Raw genomic sequence first — 25,874 nt, 5'->3', positions numbered from 1 at the left:
CGTTTGGGACCAATCAGATGCCTCCCTGATGTTATTGCATAATGGATAAGAATGTAAAACATCTAAAATGCCTAAAACTTGAGCACGGTACTGTATATCTCATAAATATAACAGTCTGAATAGGGCCATTTTGCACACTGAGTACTTTTATTTTTGATACTTTCTATGCTAGTAACATATGTACTTTTACTTGAGTAAACTAATAATTTAAATGCAGGATTTATACTTGGAATGGAGTACTTTTTTATACTGAGGTACTGCCACTTTTGCTTAAGTCAAAGATCTTAATATTTCTTCCACCACTATAACCGGAGTGACCTCCGAAGGGCACTGGGGCAAAAATTTGTTGGGGGGCTCCTTCTAACCCTCACTGTAAATGTCAAGGTCATTATTTCCCCTGGCACCGAGAAAGCAACTGGAAGTCTAAAGATTAAATAGATAATTAGTCGACTGACAATTTTGATAATTAATTATTTATTCAAGTCAGTTTTTTTTTTTTAAACAAAATTGATCAAAATTCTCTGGTAACAGCTTCTCAAATGTTAATATTTGCTAGACTCACTTTTCCATGACAGTAAATTCAACATCTTTGTGTTTTTGACTGTGAGTCAGACAAAACAAGCAATTTGAGTATGTTCACTTGGGCTTCAGGGAATAATAAAGGGAATTTTTTCAGTGTATACACTAAGCAATCATTGATTATTAAAGAAAATAACTGTCAGACCAACTGATGATAAGAATATTCATTGGCTGTAGTCCTACAGTTCTCCTATGATGGAATAATCTTCCCTTGCTCGCGGTTTTCTGTGTGTTAATTACTTGACAGACAGAAACAATAAAACCAAATTTGATTAAACACAACTTAACAACAAATCAGCACAATATAAACTAAATATACAGTAAACAATATAAACTAAAACAACAAAAGTCTTTAAGCTAGACTTTGACACAGAGCGGGGCTACAAGATGGAGGAGAGAGGGCCCGTCATGACCGATATTGTACTTTAGTGGTGCAAATTTCAAATAAAATAAAGTAAAATAAATCAATAAGTGTTTTGATTGATCAAATTATTTAGTCCCAGATGATACGGAGAAAAAGCCTGGACTTTTGGGGGCCCTGGTCGTCTCGGGCCCCTGGATGTTACACCTCCTCAGGCTTTAACACACCTCCAGAGTAGTGGGGATGTCTTCAGAGATTGCAGAGGCGATCAAGATGACTGACCTGCTATTTAATTCCAGAAATGTATGTACATTTAATTAGAGTAGTACACATGCGGTGCATTTATCGTTTTATGTCATCCTAATCAAGACTGGACGTTACTTATTTGACCGAGGTCTAAAGCTGCAGCAGATCAGGTCTTTCAGGTTTTTTTTTTTTTTTCTGTTCACACGGGTACAGTAATCGCTCTTTCAAGCGCGTGTACGCATGCGCGAGCCGTGTTACTTCCTCGCGTCTACCGTTGCCGTGGAGTGAGCGCCCTCGACGACTCTGAAGTTGGTTTACGATTCAGACAGTTAAGGGGAAAGTTGAGAGACACTTAAATGACAACACAGCGCGACCAATTCTCCGTTTTATGATCCAGTTTATTGTTGTGACAGGGCGTTAGACATCGTAGTGAGCTCCTTGACGCTGTTTGAAAACTTTATTTTATTTATGAAAGCCAAACAATGGCGATTTCACTGCGTTTTCTCCCTCCAGACCACAAAAAAGGAAAGGGTTTCACAAATCCGAAACTGTGTTGAAACAGTCTTTAGCTTCTCTGGGTTAGTCAGGTTGACACGTATATGTATAGTGGCATTTGATTTGGACCTGGTCTGATGTAGTCTGGATGAGGGGGAGAAAAAAAAACATCGAAATTTAGGTGTTTTTTTTCCCCACAAATAAAATAAAGGTTTCACAAATCTGAAAGGCTTTAATTAGGCTGTCTAACACCCCTTCGCAACATTAGGTTGATTTAACACTGAACGGTGTCATTTAAAGGGCCCTTAACCGTCGAACCACAAGCCAGCTTCAGCGTCCCTTCACTCCTCTCAGCTATCTTTGGTGCAGCAGCGCAGCACGGTGCGAAAGGGCGCACAAGTGTAGTCAGCCAGGGACCCAGCTGAAATGTCGGAAAGTGGGAGTCAGGAAGCAGCCGGTGCCCCGAATGACAGCTGCAGCCCGACGAAGCGGGCACCTCGACCGGCCGTCGGCAACAAAGTGACCGTGGTGCTCGGGGCTCAATGGGGCGACGAGGGAAAGGGAAAAGTTGTGGATCTGCTGGCACAAGACGCGGACATGGTGTGCAGATGTCAGGTTGGTTAGCCCACATGCAGCATCCACTTCTGAGGCGCCCGTTCCCGGTTAAGCTAGTTACCGGAAATTCCGCAGATAACGTCCAGCGAAAACGCCGCGCTTCCCCGGTGTTAAGTTAGGTGGTCAGACCCGGAGAGCTAACGACACGTCTGCTAGCTAGCGAACATCACAGACGCTGTGTTGTTCCCGGCGTTTTGCTAATGTCACCTTGAATTCCTGCTAGCTGCTTAGCTCCTCACACCTTTAATGCCGCGAAGAATCCTCTCCTGTCGTGTACACATGACGAGGTAGCTGAAGGTACCCTTTTCTGACTAAAGTGACCAGGGGCATCACCTTCAGTCTGGGCTTCTTCGCCCACCATTAGTGCGTTAAAGCGGTTAACCTCGCTAGCAAAAAGGCACTCGGCTGATGTTGGCAGCAGGTTGGGTTTCTAGTCGTTCTGACTGGAGAGTTCATTACACGATAAGTGTAATTAATTGAAAAGAGTCATGTTGATTTTCATTCTGTGTCATCTGGGATCGTGGTTATTGCAGTATCCTGAGGCTGCATTAGCTCCATTACGGGGTGCCACTGTCTGAAAAGGCACCATTTATTGAAGGGTTTATAAACTGCAACTGATGGTTTTAATTAACCGTCAATGCATCATTTACTACAGCATTTTAGATCAGCTATAAGTGGAGCTGCAACTTATCGAGTAATCGGCGGCGATTTTGGTAATTGATTAATCATTTCACTTCTTTTTTCAAGCAAAAATAGTGAATGAATGCAATTTTTTTTTTCAGATTCCAGCCTCTAGAATGAGACAAGTTGCTGCTTTTCTTTGTCAGATATCATTGTCCACTAAGTATATCAGTATGCAGCTATAGTTATAAGCCATTAATAAGAACAACGTTTGGCTTGCCAGGTTGTCTAAATACCTCCTCCAGCAAGACACTTTATTTGTCGATGAGATTTATGTTTTCAGTAGGAACCCTTGGGCTCCGGGCTGACAGGACAGGGGAGTCAGAAAGCATTAACAGAAAGCACTAGCACATTGTTGATTTGGGTCTTTTCATTGTAACTATTGACAATAAGTCAAATCTAGCTTATCCCGATTTTATTCTAGCTTGAGAGATGAAAATAGATATTACAGAGAAACACCAAAATGTTAAGCTGATTATTGACCTGTCTGTACGCACAGATGTTTGTTTGTTTGTTTGTTTTTTTAAATACGAAATACTTTTGTCCTGATCCTGCACGCTGCACTTAGACGTACCCATATAGAGTATCTGTACACCAAACACAATATCCTGCTTTGGGGGGCCCATAAATACACCACCTTGTCATTTCAGACAGGCTGGGAGGGGGCATAGTGCAAAACAAGACCACTGAGCACGTACAGTACATTTATTGCTAACATATACTTAACTGTGTCAGAGTGTACAAACAGATGTTGCATCTTGCCAAAGCCCATCTAACACCAGGATTTAAGGGGTATGTACAGTGAAGTTTCCTATTAAATGGATTATGGAACATTCATTTATGGGTGCTGTGGACTTATCACCCATGCAGTATGTATAAAGAGATTTGTGGGTGATTGGCCAGCTGATGGCGAGGTGTTATTCACCTTCAATGTTTCAGCAAATGAAATAACTGCGACTGTCTTTATTTTAATCTTATCAAGCTGTAATTTTAGTAATATCCATGTGACCCCTCCACTAGCTCTTTATCTGGACTTGGTGAGCATGTTGGCTCAGTGGTTCAACTCCTTGTGCTTTGTGTTGAATTTGCATGCACTCTGGTTTCCTTGCGCAAAACGGGTGGACTGGAGACTCTGCAATTCCATGAGTTGTTGCCTCGGGTTTGTGGCTGTCTCCACTCTTATCCCACTGTGTGCTGGGGAGATTCCTGTCCCTGAAAGCAGTAGAGGGTGAACTACCTACAATGTTTAAGAAGTGTCTGCTCTGATGGCAAAGAGCCACATACCTGAACCACAACTACTCCAAGAAAGCTGAAGTCCGGCCAACCTTTAGAAGACTGTTCATGTTTGGTCTCTCATGTAAAACTGTATGCAGTGAATTCAGTCAACCTGTCAGGACTTAAAATGAAGGTAACCTTATGTTTTGGCATTAGTTAATGTCTGGGCAACAAAAAATTTGTGAACAACCCAGCTGAGTTGTGTGCCCATTTGTATGTACAGCTCTGTGGACTACTATTGATGTTTTTGTCGACTAGACTTCAAACACTTACAGCTCTGTGACTCTGTTGTTTCTGCTGGCACTTTGCCTGCTCTAGAGTCTGTGCATGTACTGTTGTGGAGGAGTCTTCTGACTGGGGAAAAAAAAGTGATCCGTGCTAAAGCGAAACAGGCAAACAAAATGTTTTCGCAAAACTTTTACCACAAATTACCTTGTGAATACTTAGTGTTACTGCACACAAAATATAGTTTGGGTCAGTAGGAAAGCGCTGGTTTCCATTCATTTCAGCATGGTATGAAAATCAAATCTAAACCTGCGATAACTGATTTTTCTTGGCCACTTAGGGGTTGCAGAAATAAGCTGTGAGCACAACACTGACATAGCATCAACTGTTAAGTTGATATGGCAAATTTGTGAGCAAACATTTGCTTATTTACACATCGAGCAATTACAGTTACAACATTATCATTCATTTAGAGCTGTGTTTCTGTCCACCTGATGAATGTAAGCCTGATATTTTCTCTCCTTTTTAGCTCTGTTTTGATCTCTATCAACTTCTGAGGGAAACATCTGGCTCTTTAGCTGCTAAATGTTCCACTACGTTCACCAGCTAGTCTCTAGATGTGTCTGTCTTTTCAGCTAAAAACAGCTACCTGCTGCAGCCGAAAATGACACTATGAGAGCAGTGTGTGTGTGTTTGGGGGGGGGCTGCAGATTCAGGTGATAATTCTCTGTAGGTTCTTCACTATAGGAGTGACCCATTCTACTTTGTCATTTAATGTATTGTTATTGTAAAATATCAGTTATAGCCGTTTTAAAGGTTTGAAACTTGCTTGAGAAATGGGATCCATCACAGTTTACTGAATATGTTTTAATTTTTTTTACAAAGTTACAGATTGGTCTGAAAAGTTTGTTTGCCTTTGTTCAGATTCACTTCATTTTCAGCCTTTTCCCTCCCCTATAATTGAGGTATAATATTGATCTTTTAAAAAAAAAAAAAAAAAAAGATTATTGTTGTATTGTGGCATTTTAGCCTTTACTGGACAGCCGAAAGCGCTCCAACACTACTTTCATTAGACTCTTTAGAAAGACTGGGTGTATTAACAATCTTTTGCCTGCACATACCCACTCTGTGGAGTTCAGACAGACTATTAGTTGTCTCTGTTGATAACACAGTCCTTCCAAGGCAGGAGACGTGTAAAAATGCACCACTTACTGGCAGTTGTCCTGCACGTCGTCCTGTCCATACATTCTAGTGTGTGCGTGTATGTTAGCTGGGGGCTTGTTGATGTGTGAGTGAGCAGTTAAGTGCCTGGGCTGATAGCGTGGATCTTTTTATAAAATAGGCTTTGCCAGCAGTCTTGCTCGGTGTTCCTTACAATCCGGACCTCTAAGAACCTAGAAGTCACAGTTAGGGTTACAGTGGAAAGATGGGTGTGTAGCTGTAGTCATTATTTTGAAATATCATATGTCCATACCATGATTCACCACATAAAAACACAAAAAAGGAAATGGTATGTTTGTTCCCTAATTTAAACTAGGAGACAGAATGGAGAAATTACACATTTCTAAATTTCTACTTTCTGTCATTAATTTATCATGTTTAAAAAGCAGTCTATTGCATTGAAAAAGTATCATAGTTGAGCACAGGGGTCTTTACTAGTGATGAATGAATGAATAATGTAGAGCTCATCGACAAAAAATTAGTACTATTTTGAAAATCGATTAATTGTTTAAGTCATATTCTAAGCAGAACCAGGTTACAATGGGTCCTTAAAAAGTCTTAAAGAGTTTAAAATCAAATAATTTGAATTTTAGTCTTCAAAATGTCTTAAGTATCTTAAATATGATTTTGATAGGTCTTATAAATTGATTGGACTATGAAGTTAATCTTACTATTGAAAAAAAAAATTAAAATTTGTTTTGATCATTTGTTTTTGTTTTGAATTGGGGCAGACCCAACTAGTGTGTCGCAATGTGGTGTATGGGCTAACGTGGCGTCTCCTCTCACCCAAAAAATTGCTACTTTTGGAAGGAATAAGTTAAAATTGTTACTGTTAACGTTACTTTCGTCGAATAAGGGTAAGTGCAGGTTCAGCGAGATCTTGTTCGAGAACAGCTCGTTCATTGCTTGGATGAGGCCTGTTGAAAATAACAGATTTGAAGCCTGCTGCACCTTGTGCAAGAAAACACTCAAATTGCATGAGAAGTCAGAAAAACATTATCAAATTCATTTACTTTGCAAGTAATTCTGGGACTCCAATTTTCCTTCATATCCTAATGACTTTTTGTGGGGTTTTTTTGTTTGTTTGTTTTTTTTTGGCCAGTGTGAAATAGGTCTTCAATTGCATTCAAAATGGTCTTCAAAGGTACTAAAATCTTAAATTTAACCTGTTGAAACCCTGCAAGTAGCATATCTGAAGGAGATGGAAAGGTTGTGAAACAAGCTCATCGGGTTATTTTCTGCGTGTAAGAATTAATTTCTGAGTAGCCAGTCATGTTTACACTGTGGGTTTAGTCAGTGTTTTGCTTTGGTTTGCCACAAGACACTTTATTTGCCATGTGCTATGTCATAATAATACATGGTTTCATGGACGCACCTTTACCACACACAGATTCAGTGCACTGGATTTAAGTTACTGTGGAGATGTCTGCTAAAACCAAGGGTTGGTTATTGCAGTGTTAGCCCTTTCACTGGACATTTTGGTAAATAGAGGTTGTATGCATAAGATCTTTCAAGACTTAATAGGGTTCATTAGAAGGGTCAGATATAGAGCCCGAACTATAAATGATTTTTGAGGCTGATGCTGATTTAGATATTTGAGGGTTTAAAAAATCTGATAACAATGTATCGGCTGATATTCATTTTTTAATAGAAACACATGATCAAATGTTAGCCAAAGGGGTTGGCGTTCATTCTGAAAAGGCACTGTGTCTCAGCTTTAAACGTATGAGACAAACTACTTGTGTAATATCTTTGGTGAAAATCAGATGTGATTCCAGTGCACCGACAGTAACTGTACCGACATGTGAGTCACAGATATATTTACCGTTATGTCACTTAGGCTGAATGAGTATAACGCAATGAGTATAACAGCTCATTAGCTGTCTTCCACTGACAAGCCATGGCATACCTTAGTGGTTAACTAATAGGGCCGTTGTTAAGTTACTCGCTACAACTGTCTTACTGACTGTTTCACAAATAAACTTAAAATCGAGTACGTCATTGGACATTAAAAATGCACTCAGTAGAGCGCACACCTCCGCCATGGCCAGCGTAAAAAGAACATACACCAGACTTTAGAGGAAAAAATTCAAATTCATAGTAAATGATCTGATTCTGCCCCAAAATTGAATGGGTTCCTCCCTGGCCCATGCTCCATCCCTCCACCAAATTCAGTGCAAATCGGTCCTGTAGTTTTTTCCACAAACATGCTGAAAAAACAAAAAACCAACAAATAGGCACGGGTGATTACATAACCTCCTTGGCGGCGGTAATGAACACCTTACTAGGAAGACACAAGTCTATAAACACTGACTCTGCTGTGACGCACTCAGTGAATTAGTGTGTTGCCAACAGTGGAGTGGCACAGCCCATCATGGACAAACTACATAATACAGACACTTGTAATAAAATACCTCAAGCACCTGTCGGCTGTTATAAATGCCGATATGGATTTATCAGCAGTCAGCTTCAGTCCGCCCGCTGATTTATCAGTCGGGCTGTAGTTAGATACACATTATATATCATGTACAGAAGTCAAACCTGCCTGCAAACCTGCAGACATACCTACAGATCAGCCTACCAGAAATGGCTGACAAAAGTAGCTTCATTTTTCTTTTTAAATAATATTTAAAGGTGGTTGCTAACATCAGGGCTGAACCTTGAGACCTAGAACCTATTCAGGAGGCAGTTTCTGTTTTCACCATGGCACCCTGCTGCTCAGAGACACAGTGTTATACACGTGTTTGATATAGGATAATGAACAGACATTCAGTCTGGTTCTCTCTGATACAAGAAAAGTCTGTAATGAATTGTAGTAGTAAAATAAAGTACATCAGACTTCATAGAAATCTGCATGATAAATAGAATAATTGATTTTTTTCTTTTAAGCAAAAATGCCAAACGTTTGTGTCTTCCAGCTTCTCAAATGTGAGGAATCGATCCTTTTCTTTGTGGTAATTGGCTAACACGATTATTAACATGAGGATTGGATTTTAAACTGTTGGACAAGATCTGAAGACATCACAGTGGGCCGTGGGAAATTATCATTGGGATTTTTCGCTGATTTGTGACATTTTAAAGACAAAGCAATTAATTGATCAATCAAGATCGGGAGATTAAATTGACAATTAAAACAATGATTTGTTTCCCTAGTGTATTAAATGAAGATAAACCCTCTGAGATGTATCATCCCATTTTCAGAGGTTCCCAAAAAAAACACTCACAATAACAAGCGGGAAACTAACAACACAGAACACAAGGAACAACACTTAACACAACAACACAACAATGTAAAAAAAATAAATAAGGAAAAGACAATCGACTCAGTATTAAAAAACAAAGAACAGATACAACATGAGGATAGATACTATAAAAAAAAAAGGTCAAACCAGAGAGTAACAGTGGTTTTTCAGAGCTTTTTCGCCCGAACCATCTGCTTGCTGCGGCTGAAAACAACACTCAAGAAGTGTAAGAGGGAACCAGAGTAGTGAAGTGGCGTGATGTGAAACCAAAACAATTTGCTGTAAGTCGCAATAAAGCTCCACAGAGCCAAGGGTAATAATTATTAATGCTTTTCTGTGGATCAATTAATTAGATAACTACTTCCAATGACTGAGACATTTCAGCCATAATTGTAGCCCATGCCTGCCCTTTCGTACCGAAGCAGGGGATTGTCACAGCCATGATAATACCTGGTGAGGAGTAGGGTCACAGGTAACATGTCTTGATCGTTTAACACCAAAAGTAAACTCAGGTTTTTACTAGATTCTTGCCTAATTCTGAAAGAGGTACTAGATAAACTTTCATCAGTCTTTCAACAGTCATTCAGATTTCGTGTCAGACTCTTTGGAGATGTATTTATCCCCACTTTGGACCTCTTATTGCTGACTCAAAACACAGTGGATAATCATTGCTGCCATCGCATTGCACAAACCACAGTACAAGAGCAGGCGACTGAGTATCAGAAGTTGAGTTTCTCGTGATAGGAATAAGAAGCCTATCATGGGACTGTGTGAGAACTGGAGTTAGGTTCTGTGGGGGGTGGGATGGATCGTAAAAGTATCTAAAAAGGAGAGGCGCCTGCCCCTCCATCTGTTCCCCCTCTCCACCTTCAGGGTACTGCTGTGGCCAGGAATAACTCCATGTGGTCAAAGCACATGCTGAGCTTGATTTATATCCACAGGCTACTGCATTAGGAACACGTCCTGGTCACAGGACGGACCAAGTTGAATTGGCACCTCAGCTAGTGAGCGGTGACGCAAGCTGCAGAGGCATGAATGGATCTGCAGCTGTGTTATGTCACAGCAAAAAATAATACCTAAATACTTTGCTTTGATCATTTGACCCTTCCTTTCTCACCTTAGTTTTTTGTGCTTTGCTTGTGTTCTTTTCATTACTAATATCATCCTCTGTTTTTTTTTTTTTTCCCCATCTGTTCATAAGTTAATGAGCTTCAGAGTGTAACCTCTGACTCTGAAACTTAAAGCGGAACGTAAACAGGAACAAAGCAGGTCAGATTGTGATGCTCCCATCTGAGGACTTGTCAGCTGTGCTAAATCATGCGCAGGCCTTGTATGCGGCATCCAGATTAGCATCCAGCAAACACATATTGTCAGTGTTAAATACAGCCTTTAGTCTTTGCCTGTTTGAAAACTTTGTTCCCATTGAGCAGTGGACATTTTTTCTCATATTCAGACTAAATAATATAAAGTCATGGGTCAGTATTGAGAAGTAGTGTGACATATTATTACACAGACATGGTATTACTTTGACTCCGTTGAACTTTGTGCTTGTGTTACTCCAATATCAGGATGTTCAAGTCACTTAATTAACAAGTATGAATATGTGCTTTTTTTCTGAGAAACATTGGAATGATTACCTGTACTGTAAATGATTTTGGCTGAAACTAACTATCGATCCATTAATTGTTTTGTGTGGAACGTTTAAGAAAAACTTGTAAAATGCCTGTCATAATTCTCCCACAGCTCAAGTTGATGTCTTCAGATGTCTTGTTTTGTTCAACCTACAGTTCAAACCCAAAGCTATTCACTTTACTATCATGTATGACAAAGAAAAGCATCAAATCCTCACATCGGAGAAGCTGGAACCAGCAAATGTTTGGGGGAAAAAAAAGACTAAAATGTTTATTAATTTTTCAAAGTATAGCTGATTATTTTTCTGTCAATCAACTAATCGATTATCAAGTAACTGTTGCATCATTAAACATAACAAAACTAGTAGAGTAACTTATATTAAAAGTCTCTTAATTGTTTTTAGTTGAATAAAAAAGTAAACTTGTCAGGCTGTATCTTTTGGGGCTTTATCGGATAATAGCAGAGAGTGAGCCAGAGAGTAAATAATGTCAGTCGCATATTAAAGTGCAAAATGTTGTCATTTGTCACCCAAGTGGAGCTGCTTGTTTACCAGCTAAGTGGTAGCATGTAATTCCTCCAGCTACATATCCTTTGTTGGAGTATGATTAGGGCTGGTGGCTTTGATGCTAAACTTTGAGACATTTACTGATTATGAAGTACAGTCAGTTTTAAATTTTTTTTTTGTTTCATTCGTTGTTTTTGTAGATGTCGGGAGCAGCAATTTTTGACAGAACATGCCCTTGTTTTTGGGTGTACGGACTAGCAGATGTTTCACATATAGTTCAAACCACAGTACTACCACTCTCATTTACTTTTCCTTTGCTGCAACGTTTGTCAGTTAGTTTACACTGCAGTGAGGCCTTTACTTGAGATCTTAGTGAAAGTAGGAGTCTCTAAGCAACAGCACAGACTAGCAAACATACAGTACTAACAGACAGTGGCAAACGGTTTGTGTATTTACTTGTTGCTACTCGTCAAACTATTCAGCGTGCCTTCCAGCTCCGCCAAACAAAGTTGCAGAGCCTCCAGTAGTCTCATGCCTCTCTGTGTTTCTGTTCGTCTCTTCTCTGCAGGGCGGCAACAACGCGGGCCACACAGTGGTGGTTGACTCAGTGGAGTACGACTTTCACCTCCTCCCCAGCGGCATCATCAACCCCAAGGTCACTGCCTTCATTGGTGTGTAATGCACACAGGAACACTTAAATTCCCATTTGTGCGATCTACACACAAGCGCCTACACACACACACAATTCGCTCTCACACAATTACACACAGTTCCAACGCCATCTTTCCTCTGTATTTTCTTGATCTTTTTTTGCTTGGTGCTCTTCATCGCTCTTACAGCCTCCATTCTGACGACTGCTACATTGAGTGTGATCAGCTTGACTCAGAGCCAGAAGGCAGGCTCCACCACATCCACTCATCTGCAGTAACTTCATTAGCTAATGGCATCTTTCCTTCTGGCTCCTAACCCTCCACACATCTGCATGTGAAGCCGTATGATCTGTCAATGCTTTATTGCGTTTCTGCCTTTTCCTCTTTGATATATCACACATTAGTGTTCTTCTGCAGGCTCAAACACTCAGAGGGACTTGCAGCAGAGTACGTCAGATATGACATGCACTTGCATCGATGATGTTTCAGCTCGATCTCTTGTCCCACGCAATATTATTGTCATAGTTTTAGTATTATTAATGAAAAGAAATAGGACAAATGTTACAAACTTTATTAAACTCCAGCCAAGTATAGTTTTTTGTTTACTTACTTAATGAACTGAACGTCAAGTACTTATTTGTGTTTTCTCATCATTTTTCACTTCACTTTTTATCACAAGAAGCGTTCTCTGAGATGTTCCTGTTAAAAGGCAACCATTGACTCCAGCAGTAGACACTATGCACAGCATTTTTCTAACAATACGTTCATTTTGTTGAAAGCTGTTATCCCAAAGCGCCCAACAGCTCTGTGAGGGCTCCTACTCTCTCAGCTAATTCATGCTCTGCACAATGAACTTTCCAGGAGGCAAAAACTGTTCAATGCAGTGACTGAGCTGAGGTAATTGCTTTTGTGTGCCTCTGTAAATGAGGTCAGAATTTCCCTCTCTGGGTTCGAGATCACCATTGGGGTTTGTTGTGCTGTGGAAGGTGGGCAGTAAGATGGTCTGTCATTCATGGTTGTCATTTTTTCCTCACTACTGTCCGTTAAAAGCTGCGAAAGGATTATTTCTCCAGGAATAGAGACCAAACTGGATATAGAAAGTTTAGCATCACCTCCTTGATGATGGTGTTTTTTGTGCTTGTGGATATGTTTTTATGGATGGCAATATGGCAACAGTCCACCACTTTGGTCCACATTGAAAATATCTCAACAGTTATTTTGACATCTGCATGTCATTTTGCGAAGAAAATCTAGATTGCTCTTGCAGCAGTAGGTAAGCATTTATTATTATTGGTCTTACTTGGTAGTGCTTATTTTTTAAACAGTGAGAGAGAAGAACAGACAAACATTGATCATTTGTTTTCATTGTGTTATTATAATTAGTTTATTGTCCCAGAGTGGAAACATGTCTCTTGTTTACACTGCAATTGTCCTCCTCGTATATAAAAGTACATTCATGGCCTCCAGCACTGTGCTCAGGTCTTTCCTGTTCCCAGGCGATGAATGATATATATATCTGTGTCTCCCACAGTCTCTCCTGCAGTGTTATTGAAAGACTGTTTGTTGAGGGGTTTTTTGTTTTGTTTTTTTTAAGCCTTTTTCTATATATCTGACATTTAATTTTGGTCGAAATAATTAACACACCTCCTCCACTTAATGCAACCCGATTGAAAATATAATTAATGCCATCTGTTTGAGTACTCTTGTGATCAGGCAACGTTTGTGCAAGCTTTTTCCAACAGATACATTCCATAAGACATACAGTCACGTGATAGTCGGCAACTTGCAACAAAGAAAGAAGACAGACAGAAGACTTTTTTTGTCACATATATAGATGACATCTGACACACAGCTGTTGTGTTTTAAAGAAAAAAAAAACCATCAAACACTTTATAATACTAAAGTGGAAAAAAAAAGTCTTCTGTAGTTTTATTATGGAAATTAATACATTGTAGGGCTGCATCAAACAATTATTTATGGATAAATCTGGCAAACATTTTTTTGATTGATCGTTTCATCTGTGAAACATCAAAAAAATAGAGAACAAATGCCCATCACAACTTTGAGCAGAAGCAGAGCCAAAGTGGACATCTTAAAATACCTTGTTTTGTTAGAACAAATGCCCAAAACCCCAAAATATTCAGTTTACAATAATATATGGTAGAGAAAAGCAGCAAATTCTGTCATTTGAGAAGCTTGAATCAGAGAATGTTTGAAATTTTTCACCATTTTTGCACCATGTTAAATTGGCCCTAACACAGTCATCATGAATTTGTATGAAACAGCTGCATCTTCATACACAACCATCAAACTCAGTATTGATCTGGTTTATTTATTTTTTTTACCTCAGGCAATGGTGTAGTGATCCACCTTCCGGGCCTGTTTGAAGAGGCCGAAAAAAACAAATGCAAAGGAAAAAGTGAGTTTTATTATTTTTTTTTTTTCAACACACACAGCATGTAACAGGCAAAACAAGACTGCTTTCATGTACTGTCTGGAGGCTCAAAGTGTATTTGTGTGTGTAGGTCTAAAAGACTGGGAGAAAAGGTTGATCATCTCTGACAGAGCACATATTGGTAAGTCCTCCTGAGTCCTTTTTTTTATTTCTTTTTTTTTTTTTTTCTACGTGTGAATGTTTAAATGTACGCATGCAAAAGTGTGTGTGTGTATGGATGTGAGAGCCCTGCTTTCTCTGAGGTGTGTGAGAGTGTGTGTCCCCTCTCTCCCTCCTCCGCAGTGTTTGACTTCCACCAAGCGGTCGATGGCGTTCAGGAACAGCAGAGGCAAGAGCAAGCAGGCAAGAAGTAAGAAACTTGTTGCCTTAAAAATGGCTGCAACACGCGCACACACACACACAAACACACACAAACACACACACTGAGTACTGCTCTGCCTGGAGGCACCCTCAGTGAAGGCAGAAGGCAAACAGACAGTGAGTGTATCAGCCCTCGAGCAGGTGGAGGTTATGAACAGAGGACAGAGACACTTGCACTGCTTCGTCACTAAGAGACTGGATAAACCAGTAGGTTCCTGTTGAAGGTCAGATTTTTAGACCCTTTAGCAGGACACAAGTGTTTCATATAGTAAATCCAGGTATTCAGTAGTATGTTTTATTCCACACCATTTTAAAACAATCGTGTTTCAATACATTAATCGCCCAGGCAGTGAACCATACCAACGTATGTGAGGAATGTTAAGTCGGGTCTGAGGAGCGTTCAGAATACTAAGCTCAAGAGAGACCAAGTGTATTCCTGTTGAAAGCTGGGTCGTGTTTACCAGCTCAGCTACCAAAGCCCCAACCACCCAGCCAGCTACTGTGCATGTGTGTGTGTGTGTCTGCTCCCTAAGTGTGTGTTAGGGAGAGAGAATGCATTTTCACCATGGTGCCTTAATAGCACACTCATTGTAAACCTGCACCAGATTGCTAGACAGGCTGGTGGAGTTGCAGCTCTGCTGCTGGAAGTCAGAGCAGAGTACAGTCACAAAGTTTAGATTTAAGGAATATTATGTCCTTCAAAAAGATGCGCTTGAAAATATGGTTTTGTACCAGTGATCTTAGTTTTGTAAACTTGTGCATTAAAGTTTGTGCCTGTTAACTCTGTACCTGTTAACAGCTTTCAGGCTTATTTAAAATATAAATAGGTTTCTGCCTGCAAACTCTATTTTACAAGTTTGTGCATTCGGTTCAAAATTTAACGCTTAATTTTACGAACTGTGAAAAAAAGACAACTAGCCAGCTGCTAGCTAGAAGATTATAACTCACTGACGGGTTACACTTCCGTATGTATTGTATAAATACGTATAATATAAACCCTAGAACAATTGGGATTAAATGTGGATGGAAGGTGAAAGCTTGGAACTTTGAAAAAAAGAGTTTACAGATTTCAAAAAACATAATCCTGCAAGCACTGACTTTCATGTACAAACTTAAGTGTACAATTTACAAAAGGTACAAAACTCTACTTTCAAGCACACTTTTTTGAATGATAAAATATTCCTTATGGACTAGCCAGAGTTTTGTCTGAACTCGGGTTTCTCAAAACCGGAAGGAGAAAACAGGTCTAGGTCATAAAAACAAAGGGGGAGATTCGCAGTCCTATTCTCCCACTAAGATGCTAAAAACATACAAAAAATAATTGGTCACACTTAAAGGACAATTGAAACCAACCCATGTTAGTCAATGCATCAGTACAGATCATTGTCACAGCATCCATTCTTATAGTTGCTATAGAAACAGCTACACAAACAAAAACAGGTATTAAATATCCTTACTTACAAATGCATGAACGACAGGACACAGCAGCTCTTATTCATTCAAATCTGATCCTAATGTACAATATGCTCTTTTTACTGCCAAGACATAATTGATTCGATCTCTGCCCTAAGATCAGCGTCACATCTCTTTGAAATAATCATACATGTTTTCCTAAGATACACTGTATATTATATTTCCTTCTGCATGTGTGTGTGGATCCATTCTTTATGTGACAAAGTGTAATGGTATATTTTAAAATTTTTGTTGCCAATTTTCTAAATTTCAAATGTATTATACAGTGTTTATTTTTGGAGTGTTTCTGTTTCATGCTGCTTTTGATACTTAAAAATACATCTTACTGGTAATACTTATACTAAAGTAAACTTTTGAATGTAGGACTTTTGCTTGTAATTTGTAGCGGTACTTTTGCCTAAGTGAAGGTTCTGAGTATTTCCTCCACCACAGGCAGCAAGACTCAAAAATGTGTTGACTTTTCATTCATGCACTGAGGACATGTGGTGATTTGATACTGCATGTTTTACTTAGGCTGCTGCTAATGATGAAACCAAATAACCATAGAGGACCTTTGGTTATTTTTGTTCAGTAGTCTGCATGTGGGGTGAGCAAATTTTGCTGTGCCAAAGCCTTCCTTTTAATATGCCCAGTTAAAAGAGGTACATGTTGAGTCATATATAAATGGTTAACTAGTTTTACATGCCATTTGAGTATTCCTTCTTTGTTACTCATGCATAAAGGGACCATACTGTGTCAGTAAAAAGTCTGAGTTTCAAGTGATATATTAGTGTGAAGATATTTAGTTTTTGCTCAAGGCTACAGAGATGCAAAAAAAATGGCTCAGAGACAGTGGTGAATTTCTCCTTTTTGTCACTTGATGGATAACTGAGTATGAGCACTGGGTTATTCAAATAAGGTTTTGCTGTCACTTGTTTGCACACAGTGCTCAGTTAACAGCTCTGTCCTATTCACCGGTCTGTGGTTTACTTTAATTTGCACCCACTTTGGTGATGTGACAAAGTTTCTTCAGTCAGACATGGCAGGTCTAATGTCCAGCGTAGACTCTGCATGTTTTATCTTAAATTGAAATCACATCTCCAAAGCACTCACATGAGCTTTTGGTCCTGTCCGACTCAGTGATTTTTCCATTAAGTTAAAACTACTGGGTAGTTACTAGGTCTGGAGGCTTTCACAGTGATTAGGCAAAAGACATGATGAACCCTGAAACTGTGAAGAGGCATGTTGTAGATTGAGATCACATGCTAATGCTACTTCTATTTTTAATTTTCCCTCCCTCCTCTCTCGGCCCTGCCCAGTCTCGGGACAACAAAGAAGGGGATTGGTCCGGTGTACTCGGCCAAGGCAGCGCGTAGCGGTCTCAGGATATGTGACCTGCTGGCTGACTTCACTCAGTTCTCTGAAAGGTCTGTTCCAATAGTACAGCATTATATCCCTGGGGTTCTAATGAAATCTGTGTTTAAGTAAGTTTGCTCAGCGTATTTACAATAACGCTCCCCAAAGACCGGGATTACTAATTAATTAAAGTCTGTGAGCAATGTAATTTATTCCATGCCTCACCATGACCCTTTCTATCACTGAATCTTTTCCTTCAACAAAGGAACAGAAACTTTACCTGCATTTTGAGCCCACATACCAATACGTTTATTGCCTGTTTCAACCGAATGAACTTTTCCAGGAACCCTTTTTAGGAACTCAGGAACTTTGCATGCATTTTGACCAGAAGAACTCAGCTCTAAGCACGGGTTCAGTCCGAAAACAGCCTTAAGATAAAATAACGCAGCGGGCAAGTTGCTTTGAAATATGATCCAGGAAGTTCCAGTTTGAGTAACAGATTGGTGAATTTAAAGTCTTATCAGACGCCAAAGTCACTGCACAGCAGTTTGTAATGCTCATAGTCTTGCCAGATGACGTCATGTTGCAGTCCTGTGTTTATTTATTTATTTATTTCGTTTTTTGCCAAAGCCTGGGGACAGCGGGGCTGCATTTTTTTCACACAGGGCTGACGTCAGTCTGAATGTGGCCTAAATGTGGTTTCTGGGGTTTAGTTCCTGCTCCCCCCACCAAAAAATGCCACTACATTATAAAAAATAGCTTTTCCCATTATTGGTCTAGTTCGCCTAATCTTCACAATTCTCAAGATGTGGTGGAAACACAAACAGGAATCCTCATAAAGGCCATTTTGTTCCAGAGGTCAGTTCCTGGGACTTGTGGTTGATATGGGCCAATGACTCTCTAGAAATGGCAAGATATGTTGTTTGCGAGCTTCCTGTGTTTATACTTTCATTGCAAGATGACGTAGAATGGTATCATACCAGCCCAGTTAGTGGAGCTAATGTCAGTGAGAGGAAATTAATCAAAACGGATCAATGTTACCTGTTACAGGTATAAAGTATTGGCCCAGCAGTACAAGGTTATGTACCCCACTCTGGAGATTGACATAGAGGGAGAGCTGGTTAAATTAAAGGTAATAGAAATTAAACAGAAAAATATTTCTGGAAGCATCAAACTGTCCTCTTTGCCGTAACAGTTGGATGATTTTTTTAGGACTACGTGGAGCGGATCAAGCCCATGGTGAAAGACGGTGTGCACTACATGTACGAGGCTCTTCACGGTCCTCCTAAGAAGATCCTGGTGGAAGGGGCCAACGCAGCCCTCCTGGACATAGACTTTGGTCAGTGTGTGTGCATGTGTGAGCGCGCATGTCCACTGCAATGAAGCCTGCCTTACTCTTAACTTGTTTGGTTCCGTATATTTCCCAAATAGCTTTTCTAATACTAATCCAACTCCTTTGTGCTAACCTGAGAATAAATGTCATTTCTAATTGCAAAGCGCTGTTCGGTGCATCTACAGTGACCCAGTGATGTTACCCTGAAACACTTAAGCTTTGTGATGCTCTTTACAAAAGCCTGCTTGGAGCTCAGACTAGGAATGATGGTAAGTTTGCTAACTGCTACTGACGTGCTCTGGCATCCAAGCTTGACCTGCACGCTCACAAGTGAAAATCATTCAAAGCCACTTGACTGTGCATGAGCACGAAGGCCCCCCTGTATTCAGCAGTCTTACATTCAGTCAGTCAGAATTACAGAGCAACCATTAAATCCAGAAATATTCTCGAAAGGTTGATCTTTGAAATCACGACAGTTGCACGTTTCCTCTCAGATAATGACATACCAGACTAAACATACTAATCTTTTAGATGTTTAATGTGTCACTGTAACAGAGCAGACCTGTCATTCTTCAAAGCAGTCACATTAAATTGCAGTGGAAGATCATTGCTGGTTATTATCAAAACACAGTGCTTGTAATAACTCTGGTAGTGTCGGGGTCTTGCACATTGATACGCCAACAACCTCTCTTTCTGACTGGCTTTATCTATACTTTATTAGAAATCATGGCAAATATCACAGTAGCATCAGGCCTTAACTGTATCTGTATCATCACTCTTATCAAGACTTTATTTAGAATTTGGGAGCATGAAGGACATCACTGTTTAGCTAAAGAGCAATTTGACAGGAGACGTGGCTACTGATGGACACACGGGCTGCTTACATCGAACTTCTTCTTCTTCTTTGACTACACAACTTGCCTCTCTGAACACTGGGATGATCTGCATGTGGGCAGTTTCGAATTTCTAGGCAGGAAAAACTCAATCCTTGTTTGCTTTTGTTACAGTAGTTGAAACACACTGTCTAAAGCACACCATTTTTTGAATAACTGTTCTTGTCAGTCTGTAAGTGGGTGTGGACCAGTAAAACTGCTGTCAACTTCACTGAGTATTTTGTTCAGTCATTGGCAAGGTTCTTTCTTTTCAGGCAGCCGAAGCCACTTAGCCTCTAGTCAGATTCAGTCACAGATTCAAAGCTAGGTATTTCACTTAATTGAGTGAACGAGCAGGTTTTGAACCAGTCAGCATATCCAGAGGAATTTGTGTAATGAGGCGTATTGTCCAGTGATTGAAGGAAGAAGCAGGTCAGAGTTCTCAGTTTTAGAAAAAGTCCAAGCTGGACTTGGCCACACACAGCTCGCAGAGGCAGTTAAAGTGGTTTTAAAGCACATTCATTTCCCCAGTTTGCAGCAAAAACTGTACTCCTCTGATTCATAACTCAAGTCAAATTTGAAAACACAGACATGATACATATATTTGTAGATGTAGTGTGACTTAACACTTTCAGGGGATGTCAAGTCAAGTCAGTTTTATTTATATAGCCCAATATCACAAATTTTTCTCAGGGGGCTTTAAAATCTGTACAGTATACAACACCCTCTATCCTTGGACCCCCGAATCAGATATGGAAAAACTCCCTGAAAAAGAAAACCTTTAAATTTGACTTCAACAAAATGGTAGAAACCTCAGGAGTAGCAACACACCCAATCACCCAAAAAATTATAGGAACTGTAGTTGTAAAAATTAAAGCATGATTATCTATAAGACAAAGAAAAATAACAGGTGGAAAAATCCATTACTATTAACTTTCTTCATGTTATACTAGAAATTTACTTTACTGAGGCTGTGAATGGCCCTTCGACATCAAGAAATAGGGGTCCGAAGGGGTATTGGGGGTGTTGGGGGAGGCGATAGTCTCGATTTTTTTGGGGGCCCACAGTGTGAGGCTCCGCACAAATCTTCCCACGTTTCTTTTTTTCCAGTTGTATGTTGGTTCAACCAGTATCTACAGTATGAAGGAAAAATATGATCAGTCTTCACTCCCCGTGTCGTTGCAGGGACATACCCGTTTGTGACGTCGTCCAACTGCACGGTGGGCGGGGTGTGTACGGGTCTGGGCATGCCGCCTCAGAACGTCGGGGAGGTTTACGGTGTCGTCAAAGCGTACACCACCAGAGTGGGCATCGGGGCGTTCCCCTCGGAGCAGAACAACGTAAGAGGACGCACACAGTAACTCAACCACCCATCAACATGCAAATGAAAATAGGTGTAGATTAGTTTTCTGTCAATTGACTATTCGATTAATCGGCTAATCGTAGCAGCTCAAGTTGTGAAATAAAGAGCACTGAGGGGAAAAAAAACTTGTTCATCCACACCTCATACTGTCAACTCATTCATGTGATATTCACCTTATCTTCATGGTCAAAACATGGTGTGATGATTTGATTAGCTTCGTTTTCAAACAGCACCACCCAGAGGAGGTTTTGCTACACTGCCACCAAAAACCAGCCGTGGTAAACTTCATTTGATAAGGTCAATAGATCTGTTTGTGACACCTGCTTATGACTGAAACTGAAGCCTGAATGCAGAGGCCAATTTTTAATGGCTGAATATTTTCGGTGTGTGTTGCTGATTCATTCGGCCATCGCTTACAGAAAGTGATGTAGAATGATGAAAAGCTCCTCGGACATTTACAGAAAACGAACTGATGCTGACGGACAGTCTGCACTTGTTGTCTTAAGGAGATCGGAGAGCTGCTACAGACTCGAGGGAAGGAGGTGGGCGTGACCACAGGCAGGAAGAGACGATGTGGTTGGCTGGATCTGGTGCTCATCAAATATGCACACATGATTAATGGCTTCACTGCGTGAGTTTGAAATGTTTTTATTTTTATTTTATTTTATTTATTTATTATTTTTGCATTAAACAGTGCAAATATCTTTTAAATATACTTAACATATTTATTACCAGGCATGTGCAACCTCTACCTTCATTGTGAAAGAAAGAGGGAGAAAGCTAAAAAGAAAGTTCTTTTTTTTTTTTGCTTCATGTCTGTTAAAATCGTACTTCCTAACCTAATAATAATTAGAAACTTTATTTAAATATCACCTTTAAAAAAATACAATAAATTAATTGAAGATTATCTTTGAATAAAAGATTAAAAAAACAGTAAAACAAAAAAATAAAACATAGTGGAACTGGGAAGATTTTATGTGTGTGTGTGTGTGTGTGTGTGTGTGTGTGTGTGTGTGAGAGAGAGAGAGAGAGAGAGAGAGACACTGATCACGTAGATCGGTTTTCTCTGATTGGTCATTTGCTGTTAAATATTGTACTTATGAGTTTGTGAGCAGAGTGACCCACCCTTTTCAGTTGTGGAAAAGCTGTCCCTATTCTCTTTCAGTTTAGCTCTCACCAAACTTGACATACTTGACGTGTTCGAAGAGATCAAAGTGGGCGTGGCGTACAAAGTCGACAACAAATCTATACCTTACTTTCCAGGTGAGCTGGTGTAAAAATGAGTACTTCTTCTTGTGTAAGAACAAAATAAGAAGATAATTGAAAGGATAAGAGCAACGACTTCTTCTTTCTGGTTCTCTATTTCTTTGCTCATGATACTTAGAATATAAAGGCAACCCTACCTTTACCTTTTCCCCACACATAACCAAAAGAGTGTTGAGATGCAGTTGTTTTCATCCAATATGCCCCTTCCCAGTGGATCACACTCTCATTTATTTTTGAAAATAGGTCTAAACTGATGTTGCCAGTGAGAAAAATGTGGAGCTGATGTGTCTCTGCCTTCAGTGAATATTGTCTAACATCTGTTTGGCTTGTTTCCCCTTCTTCCTCTCCCTCCGGTCTTTAAGATTTTTTTTTATAGAGAGCTTGATTGTAAGGCAGAAACGTATTGATCATGGCCGTTTGATTGCGGTCTCCTGTAAAGCTAATGGTGTGATATTACCCCCCCCCCCATCACCTCTTCTTACTGAATCTGTGCCAGCCAATCAGGAGGTATTGCAGCGTGTGGAGGTCCAGTATGAGACGCTGCCTGGCTGGAACAGCGACACATCGGCTGCTAGAAGCTTCGAGGAGCTGCCTGAGAACGCCCAGAATTATGTTCGCTTCATTGAGGAGCATGTTGGAGTGCATGGTACAATAATTTTATTGATAATTTGATTAACTCTGGTATTACACTTACTCGGTGTGTTCACATGTGCTTAAGTAACCAAGTTACAGTCGACTTTCTCCAGTAAGCTTTTTTCTTAACCGTCAAACTGGTTTCCATAATTGGGGAGTTTAGAGGAACCTGGTTTCGCCACCTAAATTCCTCCTGGAGAATTCAAAATTTCTCAGCCACGTACACAAGGGCTGTCACTTTTTCAAAAAGTCAACTTTGAACTAAAATTCATTTTAACATAGTCCATATAGCGCTGGTCAGAATGGGCATCAGGGAGAGTGTCTTACCCTTCAGTATAATCTATATATTTTCCCGAGTGGTGTCATACAACTCCGCCATTTGTTTTGAGATTGAAGCGCAACTTCTCTCCAGTTCTGTCATTACACCCTGAAAACCTTTTCCCGAAACAATGTCAGTGGCCCGCAAATCTATGACAAGAGACTGAAAACCACTGTGACAGCGAAGTGAGGCGGCTGAAAAGAGAGAGAACCACATGGAGCAATGCTTTCTCATTTTTAAATTAATTATATCCAATTTCCAACTAACTAAACTGAAACTAACTCAAAGTAGCCAAGCTGCTTTTCACCAATGAACATTTGACTCTTCGTAAAATTCACACACTCTTGTACAAAGCTCCTCTCTGTCTGTCCTCTCACTGCACTGACGCCCGCACACACACACACACACACACACACACACACACACACACACACACACACACACACACACACACACACACACACACACTAAAAAAAGAAAAAAAAAAGTCAGGACTAACAGAGCGTCTTCTATCATCAGTGCAGTTAAAGAAAGGAAAGTCGTGCTTCCAGAATAAGGTCAGGCAGAGGGGTGAAGTCTAAATACTGACCTGCTGCCTGTATATGTGAATCTAGAGCAACCAGGTCACTGCTGTACATGTAAATGCGTCCTCAGATTACCTGTGTCACCGGGTTTCTCTGAGTAGCCTCGTTTCTTGACTGCATGTAAAGGCACTGATTGACAAACAGACCCGAGACTAGGGCAGCCGCTACTTTAGAGAAATTAACACCCGCCTCTTTTCCCTCTTTTTCCTCAGTCAAATGGATCGGAGTGGGCAAGTCTCGGGAATCCATGATCCAGCTGTTCTAGACAGACGGAGGAGAAACACAAGCAAAGGGGACGCACAGAGGCAAATCAACTTTACCCTTCTTCCACTCAGCCCCACACACAGCCTACCTACCAGTCTCAACGCTCCGACAGAGACACGACCATCATTTCTGTACTTATTACTTTACACCAGTGTATCATCAGACTGTTACGGACCGGACCTCAGACTCCCATCAGACTCACCTCCCTGTATGAGTGGTTCCCAACGTCTCCATCTGGATTTTTGACAGTTTTAAACTTTAGGCGTTCCCTGGTCAAGTCCCTCTTTAATATGTCCCCGTTTATATCGTAGCCACTTATTTCAGACATACTACACACTCGGCAACACCAGCTGCCATCAGGTCTGAGAGAGGACATGAGGGAATGGACTCAACACACTAGGGGATCACTGCCCGGAGCAACTGCCCACAGATGTTTGGTTGGTCAAACTTTGTTCAAGTGTATTTTTGTTAATCTATGGTGTGTTTTAAATGCGCAGTGCCAGTCCGGTGTAAACCAGTTACTAAGTTAAAATAAGTTTTAACCTTGGCACTTCGGACTATATCTGCTTTATGTTTTATTCTGCCAGGTATACAACGCATCCTGACTTGATAAAGGGATCCTTTAATATTTTAAATGTGTCTTTTTGTATTTGTCTTTTCGTCGTCAGACAAATGTTAAAGACTTGTTATATTGCCTTGACATTCAACCAAAAAATTTGCTTTTAAATTTCTTGTAGCGAGCGATTGCTTACACTGAATGCTGCTGATGAAATGTTGACGTACATCTTCCCATACTGCGAAGAGGCTCATGTTTTTCAGTTTAATTTTTAGCAGGTGAGTTTTCCATGAACCAGCACAGAGGGTCTGGTGTAACTATCACTTTTTTCACATGAAAATCAAGTCATTAGGCCAGCATCTGTCCACTCATATTTCCATTATGCCATGTTCACACCATACGGGATGGATGGTAGAGATGTGAAAGATCTTCATTTTAACAACGTAGGCGTTTAACGTGATCCAGTAAATCAAAATGGTTGTGTGGTTGCAGAATTCATCATGTGACGGTTAAAAAAAATACTGTGCATTAACAATATAACACTATATTCATTAAATTTGGGTTTAATTACATGGCTTTGGCTGTCCATGTTGTCCGTGTTTGGCTTTGGCTTTTGTTTGGCACTTCAGTATTATAAAATTGGGTATATAGCTAGTGTCCAGTTACCCCTTGGATGTTGACATGAACGTTATTTACAAGCCGTAAACTCGTAATTACGCTCACATTTAGATGACATGAATGTGGCATTGAACCAGCCACAGTAGAAATGTAACAGTTTTCAACTCCCAGGGGGAAAACTGCCACAAATGCAAACACCTTTGTTTTACCAGTTTATCACAAAAGTATTGTTCCTAATTTTAACTAGAAATCACCGCCAAGATTCATAAAATACTCTATTTTCATGTTACTGAAGGCCTTTATTAGCAGCCAGGTATGCTCTGAATGTGTTTCTCTTTTTAATTTATACTTAAGCATACATGATGACACGAATGGATTTGATACCACAAATTTTCCACAGAGTCCATTTTGCCGGGAAATATTTTGTCAAATGATCAATATGTAATTTTGGAATAGAACTCTTGTTGGTCAGAGTACCTTATATAAAATTTTATGTAATCCATCTCTTCCCTGATGACCTAAAAATGATACTCTCATACAGTCTAAACCATTTCTCTCAGGACATTAATTAAAATGGATTTCTTCTTATTATAATTATATATATTAAGTCAACAAAACCCCCTTTAATTGAAATTGGTGGGGGGGTTTTTTCTGAATTCTTTCAAAGCAGTTTTACATGTGTTAGAACCAAAGCTGCTCCCATCGATAAACAAAGC

At 40.0% G+C, this 25,874-nt stretch overlaps 1 protein-coding gene across 1 annotated transcript; it reads left to right on the top strand.

The window, feature by feature from the left end:
- Nucleotides 1-2,010: 2,010 nt before the first annotated feature.
- adss2 (adenylosuccinate synthase 2) lies at nt 2,011-25,112 on the top strand. The gene is made up of 13 exons (XM_040139563.1): nt 2,011-2,296; nt 11,646-11,748; nt 14,078-14,146; nt 14,253-14,303; nt 14,465-14,531; nt 17,314-17,421; nt 18,401-18,482; nt 18,563-18,689; nt 20,741-20,895; nt 21,425-21,549; nt 22,084-22,181; nt 22,681-22,830; nt 23,933-25,112. The coding sequence occupies exons 1-13, from the start codon at nt 2,108-2,110 to the stop codon at nt 23,983-23,985; spliced, it is 1,377 nt and encodes a 458-aa protein (XP_039995497.1). The 5' UTR covers nt 2,011-2,107; the 3' UTR covers nt 23,986-25,112.
- The last annotated feature ends 762 nt before the right edge of the window (nt 25,113-25,874 follow it).

The sequence above is a fragment of the Xiphias gladius genome, chromosome 11 (genome assembly GCF_016859285.1).
Source record: "Xiphias gladius isolate SHS-SW01 ecotype Sanya breed wild chromosome 11, ASM1685928v1, whole genome shotgun sequence".
Taxonomy (NCBI): Eukaryota; Metazoa; Chordata; class Actinopteri; order Istiophoriformes; family Xiphiidae; genus Xiphias; species Xiphias gladius.
Note: the sequence above shows the minus strand (reverse complement) of the source record. Positions and strands in the feature narration are given on the sequence as shown.

Coding starts and splice junctions, on each gene's coding strand:
- adss2 (XM_040139563.1), top strand. CDS start 2,108: ATGTCGGAAAGTGGGAGTCAGGAAGCAGCCGGTGCCCCGAATGACAGC. Junction 14,304..14,464: donor CTCTGACAGAGCACATATTG/GTAAGTCCTCCT, acceptor CCTCCTCCGCAG/TGTTTGACTTCCACCAAGCG. Junction 14,532..17,313: donor CAAGAGCAAGCAGGCAAGAA/GTAAGAAACTTG, acceptor GGCCCTGCCCAG/TCTCGGGACAACAAAGAAGG.